Source organism: Cyprinus carpio, chromosome B15 (genome assembly GCF_018340385.1).
Source record: "Cyprinus carpio isolate SPL01 chromosome B15, ASM1834038v1, whole genome shotgun sequence".
NCBI lineage: Eukaryota > Metazoa > Chordata > Actinopteri > Cypriniformes > Cyprinidae > Cyprinus > Cyprinus carpio.
In genome coordinates, this window is record NC_056611.1 from 19,684,867 (window position 1) to 19,692,477 (window position 7,611).

The 7,611-nt window shown below is 34.9% G+C and overlaps 1 protein-coding gene across 1 annotated transcript; it reads right to left on the bottom strand.

The window, feature by feature from the left end:
* Nucleotides 1–592: 592 nt before the first annotated feature.
* Nucleotides 593–6,980, bottom strand: LOC109103161 (cytochrome P450 2M1-like). Its single transcript, XM_042739677.1, has 9 exons — nt 6,638–6,980; nt 5,854–6,016; nt 5,599–5,748; nt 3,516–3,676; nt 2,903–3,079; nt 2,552–2,693; nt 2,285–2,472; nt 2,052–2,193; nt 593–868 (listed from the first exon to the last, which is right to left on the bottom strand). The coding sequence occupies exons 1-9, from the start codon at nt 6,827–6,829 to the stop codon at nt 684–686; spliced, it is 1,500 nt and encodes a 499-aa protein (XP_042595611.1). The 5' UTR covers nt 6,830–6,980; the 3' UTR covers nt 593–683.
* Nucleotides 6,981–7,611: the final 631 nt, after the last annotated feature.

The window sequence follows — 7,611 nt, forward strand, 5'->3', positions numbered from 1 at the left end:
TTATCACATTTGTAGTGGTGAATGGCATTAAACGGGTGCTAAGAGTCTGTGGTCATGCATGAATTTGTCAAAAATATTGGTAGGATGTCTTTGTTGTAATGTGATAACGTTGGTCTAGGTCTCATGAAGCCACTGTTGTTAAACATTCAGTACAGGGTTATTTATCACAGTTCTTTCACTTATGTTTTGCCCAGTAATCAGAGTTTAAAACATGAGATGCAGGGCAGTGAAATGGGAAACTGTAGACTAGTGGGCTTTTTTTTTTTTTATTATTGCACTACCCTGCATCTTGTGTTTTTAAATGCAAATATGAATTCTGTGTGAATGGCACTTAAGTGTGATAAAATAAAAGCACTGTGCTGACTTAAATGTTAATCAGTTGTTAGAAGTGCCAGTATTGTTTGACTTTTAAAATAGTCATTTATGTCTTTCACAACATTCCACGTCATGTTAGGACACCTAATATTGTGTATCAGATCGACGCCCACTGCAAAAAGTGGGTTAACTGGCTAGACTCCTTGAGGACACGAACATGTATGCTAAATATCAATGTTGTATTTGCCAAAAAAAAAAAATCACTTGTGCAATAATATCATTTTGGACATATTTATTTCCATTAAAACATCAAACTTAAATGAGAATAAGATGAATGTTTTCTTTGTTCATTTTGTGGGTATGCTCCTTCATTTCCTGGGAATGGCATAGCAGTTGTATGTGCGGGGTATGCGGCCAAAACTGCAATTAGTTGGTGTTGTGTCGAGTTCCTCTGCTGGCACTGTGGCTTTGAAGGTGAAGTGCTGAAGGAGGGAAGTGAAGAAGATAAAGAGCTCTATACGAGCCAGAGCCTCACCAAGACACGCACGCTTGCCTGTCAAGAGAGCAGACCGAATAGGTTTAAAAAATCTTTAGAAGAAATTATTCCCCATATATCAGCCATTTTATTGTCTATAATTGTCCCTTTAAAGGAATAACTGAGTTAACATGATTATTTTTGTCCTAGTATTAAAACAGAACATAATTATTCAGTTTTCTATGGAATCCTGTTTCTTCCACCAAAAAAAAAAAAAAAAAAAAAAAAAAAATTGTGGGACAAAAAGTCACAATTACTTTGCTTTTTTTCACTCTGTTGGAAACAAAAAACAGAATTGTGATACGTAAACATGGAATTACAAGACAAAGTCAGAATTCTCAAAGTTCTGTGTTAATATTCTGACTTTTATCTCAGAATTGCAAGAAAAAGTTGCAATTACCTTCTTTTAATTCCATGGCTAAAACGGCTTCTAAGGTGGGTTTTGCTTTAAATAAGGTCTTTATTATATCAAAATTTTTGATACCATAGAAATTTCATAATTCTTGTCACAAGTGTCAAAATCACAAAAACTAACACTAGCCTAAATCTTAAAAATATATAATAAAATAAAAACCTCAAGCTCACTGAAGACAAGTAAACAGTCAGCAATTAAATAATAAGAAATTAATTACAAACAATAGGACAAAAAAACTACAGTAAAAAATAAACAAGAAATGCCACATATATTGTAAAAAGTAATTGAATGAATAAAAACACTTAATATTCTTCACTGTGTAAATTAAATTTCTTATTATTAAAGTTAAAAAAGTTAATTAGTCAAAAGCAGTGAGATTTTCTCTCTTTTGTTGTTTGATTAACATGAATGACAGACAGGAGGAATATGAGACTTCTGTCCCTTTAAGAGCTGCCTGGATCCAATATACTGTTACACATGTGTTTTCTTTCTAAGCTGTTTGCTTTCAAGACCTATATTTCTGTGTTTATGAAGATACTTGCAAGTGACTGCATTTGGACACATACAAATCTTTCGATTTAACCATTCAAGGCCTATAAAGCAGCATAAAATAACTCTGTTCAATACTCCCTCAATCACGTGCACGCACCTCTCTGACAGCGCACACTTAGTGAATTTCTGCCGGTTAATCGTGTCTACCGGTATATCGCCCACCCCTAAGGGTTAGTTTTCATATAAAGCACAAATTTTTATGGTCAAATATGCACAATGAAGTTCAACACGCACCCATGCCAAATACAACGAATGCATCGTTTTTCTGAAATCGGCCATCTGCATCCAAGAAGTTCTCTGGATCAAAGCAATTTGGGTTCTTCCACAGTTTCGGGTCCATAAGCACAGATGATAGCAATGGGTAAACCGTGACCCCCTAGAAAAAAAGTTTATTTAACAAATAGACAGACATAAATAATAAAACATAGTTAATTAATGAAGATCATATAAATACATAAGAAGAATACCTTAGGAATGACATAACCATTGTATTCAGTGTCACACATCATCTTGTGCGGAACAGCGATGGGGGCGAGATCCATATTGCGCTGAACCTCGTGGATTACAGCATCTGTATATGGCAGGATTTGTCTGTCCTCTATTGAGGGCCAACGGTTCTGTCCTACAATCTCATCAATTTCCTTCTGAACGCGCTCTGTACAGAACAAGCCAAAGTAAAAACAATCTGGATTCCGCTTGATGCTTGAAAAGAGAAGACATTTGTTTGATCTCACCTTGAACGTCTGGGTGCTTCATCATCAGAAGCAAAGCGTGTCTTATGGTGGATGAAGTGGTTTCTGTGCCGGCACTGAACATGTTCCATATCACAGAAATCAAGCTGTCAAAATGATATTCTGTGTTAGGCTTGTCTTTCTCCTGCAATAGAGAATGAAGGTGAAAATGAAAATGAATATTATAAAACTGACTGTCGGGATGTACCTATTCTAAAACTTGTATATGAAGGAAGTTATCTGGAATTGACATCATGTAATAGTTTCACCACCAGAGGTTGTAAGTAAATGTATTGAGGACCATGGCTATACTGTATATGAACGTTTTAAATGCCATTTCTTTTAATTATTTACCTCTTTCATTTTTAACACAAAGGCCTCAATGAAGTCCTGTGGGCAGGAAGAATCCAGAATATTCATCCGAGCCTGTGCCTCACCCTTGAAATACTCTCTGGCCTCTTCTAGGCCTTTAAACAGCTGATGGTGTTTACCAGGAAAAAGACTAACTAGCCTAGGGAATATATTATAGATCTGAGAAGAAAATAAAGAATGTGTGTATGTCATCTTCTATTTTATAATACTTTTATTTAGCAAGGATGCATTAAACCAATCAAAAGTTACAGTAAAGACATTTAGAATGTTACAAAATATTTCTATTTTAAATAAACCCAGTTCTTTTGAACTTTCTATTCACTAAAGGATTGTGTTCCACACAAACATTAAGCAGCACATCTGTTTTCAACATTGATAAGAAATGCAGCAAATCAGCATATTAGAATGATTTCTGAAGGATCGTGTGACACCGCAAACTAGAGTAATGGCTGCAGAAAATTCAGCTTTACCATCACAGGAATAAATTACATTTTATATATTAATCAAATAGATGCAGCCATGCTAAGCATAAGATCCTTTTGAATGGTAATGCATGAAAAATATATAGATTAAAAACAAATTTTAGAGTACATACCTGTCCAAGAGGACTACTGAGAACACTGAAGTAAGCATTTACAGTTCGAAGGAGAGACTTAAACTGTGGATCCTCAAGTTCAAACCTATGCCCGAAGACAATGCTGCAGATCACATTGCTTACAGCATTCATAAGCATTTCTGCAGGGCTGAAAGCAGAGCCTTTGAGGAGAAAAGTACAGCAAAGAGCAAAAAACTCAAGTTTCTTACATGTAGAGTGTTGTAAAGACTCACACCATGTTCTGGTCTTTTAATTAGTCATTCACTTAGTTGAATGTACTGTATATATGTGACCCTGGACCACAAAACCAGTCTTAAGTCGCTGGGGTATATTTTTAGCAATAGCCAAAAATACATTGTATATGGGTCAAAATTATTGTTTTTTCTTTTATGCCAAAAATCATTAGGATATTAAGTAAAGATCATGTTCCATGAAGATATTTTGTAAATTTCCTACTGTAAATATATTAAAACTTAATTATTGATTAGTAATATGCATTACTAAGAACTTCACTGGACAACTCTAAAGGCGATTTTCTCAATATTTTGATTGTTTTTTTTGTTTGTTTTTTTTTGCACACTCAGATTCCCGATTTTCAAATAGTTGTATCTCGGCCAAATATTGTTCTATCCTAACAAGCCGTACGTCAATGGAAAGCTAATTTATTCTCAATTTAAAAAAAAATTGACCATTATGACTGGTTTTGTGGTCCAGCGTTACATAATTTAATTACAAAATAAATGTAACTGTAATCAGTTACAGTTACTAAGAAAAAATTAGTAATTAAATTACGGTTACTTATGAAAATGTTAACGATTACAAAGGAGATTACATTTGAATATTTACTCACATCCACATACAGATTTAATTGATTTCTTTCCTAAGTTGCACTGACTACACTGAGAAATACGGCCCTATAATTTCCACGATGTGGAAAACACAGTCTGGTTCGTAGAATCCAGTCATAAAATATATTGTAGTGATGTACTAATTTTGACATGTAGAAAATATAGTTTTGTTAAATCTTGCGTATTAAAGTCATGAGAGAGATAGATATCAGGGCAAATAAAGAGACTGGAAAGAAAAATGTAAGTGAAGGTGCAGTTCAGGAGAGAACTTTTAATTATTTTGCATGTCCCCTTTTTTGTGTGTGTGTCAGGTCCATACAAAAAATATGGTTGACAATGTTTCAGAATTTTTTTTTCTGAGATTTCCTGCTCTGAATATTCTTTCCCAGTCCGTCCCTCGTGGAAATGAATGGCGCAGACATGCGTTTTCATTTACTACACATAGGCCTCCTGAAGCTCAAGGTGTTTTCAGCCTCTGCCGCCTCAATATATGAGTACATGAACACATAAACATAATCTCTAGAACTGCTCTGAGTCACTTCATGAGCATTTGACTTATTTTGAGAAAACTATCGTCATATCATAACCAAAGAGACAGCAATAAATGGCTGCCCACTGCTCCTTGTGTGTGTTCATGGTGTGTGTGTGTTCACTGCTGTGTGTGTGCACTTTGGATGGGTTAAATGCAGAGCACGAATTCTGAGTATGGGTCACCATACTTGGCTGTATGTCACGTCACTTTCACTTTTTTTTTCAATTATTATTATTTTTTAATTAAATATTTTTTTTTTCCCAAACCATTGTTAGATGCATTGTTTCCTGAAGATATACAAAGATTTGGTAGAAAATAGAAAATAAACATTCATTAGAAATTTAGAAAAGTAATCAAAAAGTAATCAAAAGTAATCAGTTACATTACTTTAATAAAGTAACTGAAAAAGTTACACTACTATTACATTTTAAATAGGGTAACTTGTAATCTGTAACCTATTACATTTCCAAAGTGACCTTCCCAATACTGCATATTAGATCTACACACGGCACTTTTGCTTCATGAATCTATTGTACACGTTGCAAGAACTTGTTCCAAATGTTTTGTTTTTTTTTCTAAACAGTGCGACCACTGATTATTTGAGTTTTACCGATGCATCCTGCATCAGATCCTTTTGTAGTTTATGCCTGCAGTTTGTTTCATCTGATAATCTAAATAAAAGATCATATAACAGTGATTTTACCTTCAAATTTTTTAAACATTTCTACAAGATTCTCAGCCTCCTCCCTGACTCGTTCTTCAATGCTCCTGCGGCCCATTCCAAAGTTCTTCAGTGTCATAAGTGTGAACCTGCGCATCTCCTTCCAACGGTGTCCATCGGTGGACAAAACCCCTGCACACATAGAAAATGTTAACAGCTCTTTTGGTCTTCTTAGAATAAAAACAAAAATGTTCAAAAATGTTCAAATAAACCATGTAAAACAACAAGCAACCTCACCATATCCATAAGTGGACTTCATCAACAGGGGATAGACGGCCCTGCCGCTGAATTCGTCACCAAGACCAATCATAGTGTCCTTTAGGGCTTGATATCCAGAAATGATCACCACAGGACTGTTTGCCAACCAGATGGTGACAACAGAGCCATACTTCTTACTCAGCTAAAGTAAGAAGAGTTTTATGGGTTTGATATGGGGCATTTCAATGTTATATTGTATGTTAAAATTATATGTACTTTAAATCATCTAAGAAATTTGTGACTAACAGCCTTAAATAGCCTATAGTTAACATCATTCTGTCGTAATACAGACATATTAGAGCATTGTTGTTTGCAGGGTTTTGTTTGTAGTGCAATTTCGGATAGGTAATTAGCACTCTTTATGCAAATATAATATATCACTGTATACTTAAAAGTGGTATTGCTTAAAGTTATTTAAAGATTCCGTGTGTGAAAAATTAAAAACAAATTATCTTTGATAATTTTGTCAGCCCTTTGAAGGTAACAGCAACCAAACTTCTCTAGAGAGTTCAGAAATCCCAGAATAGTGACCCTCACCTAGCAACGGTGGGGCAGTGATATAATATTAATCAAATAAATAAAAACCGCAAGTGTTAAAAAAAAATCCATAATAGAACAGATGATAAATGCTCCTCATTAAATTGTTACATGGAGAACCTTTAACGTCATTGGACGGTAATTAACTTGTCTGTACAGGCAATAGCCGCCAATATTCGGACTTATACAGTATAACTGAATAATAATATTGGATAGGAATGCTAACCTCTAGGTAATATTTGTAGGCTTCTTTGATATTAAACTGAAATAAATTTCCCAGCAGTGGATTAGTCGCAGGTCCTGGAGGCAGCCGCTCAAAACTGCTCTGCTTTCCTCGAATCTTCCACAGCAATAAGAGAGCCAAGACAGCCATGACAACAGACACTACATTAGTCTTCAATGCCAACAATATATCCATCCTTCAGATTTCAACCACGGTATATTCTGGCAAACTGTTTACCAATCTCGTTTCGCAATCAGCAAAGCAAACTGTGGTACACGCCACTACCAACACGCGATGGGTAACTCGCAAAGCACAATGTTCCTTTGTGTGTTTTCCCAGCACTATAACACAGAAAGTACGAGGTTTGAGAAGTAGAAGGCGGGGCAACAGTTAAAAGTTCCAAAGTTAAAGTTCCAAAGTTAAAGTTTATGCAAACAGATAGGCTATTAATAGACAAGTTTCAGTCAAATATTGATGGTTTAGACCTACAACAAAACCCAGTGTTTAAAGCAGAGCACAAACAATTATATTTGTAACATTAGAATACTGTAGGCCAGAGAAGGGTAAGGCCCCCCAAAAACATAGCAAAAGCTTATTTTTTTCAAACTGAATTATCATGAAATATCTTAATTCTCACCTTGATAGGTTATGATCTATAGTGGGCGATGGTCAAGGTAACTTAATAATGTAATATGCATTAAAAACCTGTGTAAGGGAAACAGGTCAATTTAGCTCAAAGGGAATCATTTAAGATTTTAAAGGGAATTTGAACAGAATCACTGTTTCACGGCTGATAACTTGAGCTGTTATGGATTTATTTGATGGTTTGTTTAGAGTGTGATCTGAGATGGTTATTAATATCCAAAGTATAGTGAAAACACTATTAATTAGCACAGTAACAAAATCGGCAGTTTAAGACATTAACTTGTAAGCACAAAACACAAGATACTTCTCTTTTCAATATGAATAAGGCTTTA

What these genes read in the sequence shown, in the direction of transcription:
- LOC109103161 (XM_042739677.1), bottom strand. Translation starts at nt 6,829, where the DNA reads ATGGATATATTGTTGGCATTGAAGACTAATGTAGTGTCTGTTGTCATG. An exon ending in CCTACAAATATTACCTAGAG is followed by an intron (nt 6,017 to 6,637) that starts GTTAGCATTCCT and finishes TTCTTACTTTAG; the next exon opens with CTGAGTAAGAAGTATGGCTC. An exon ending in ATGGTTATGTCATTCCTAAG is followed by an intron (nt 2,194 to 2,284) that starts GTATTCTTCTTA and finishes CTTTTTTTCTAG; the next exon opens with GGGGTCACGGTTTACCCATT.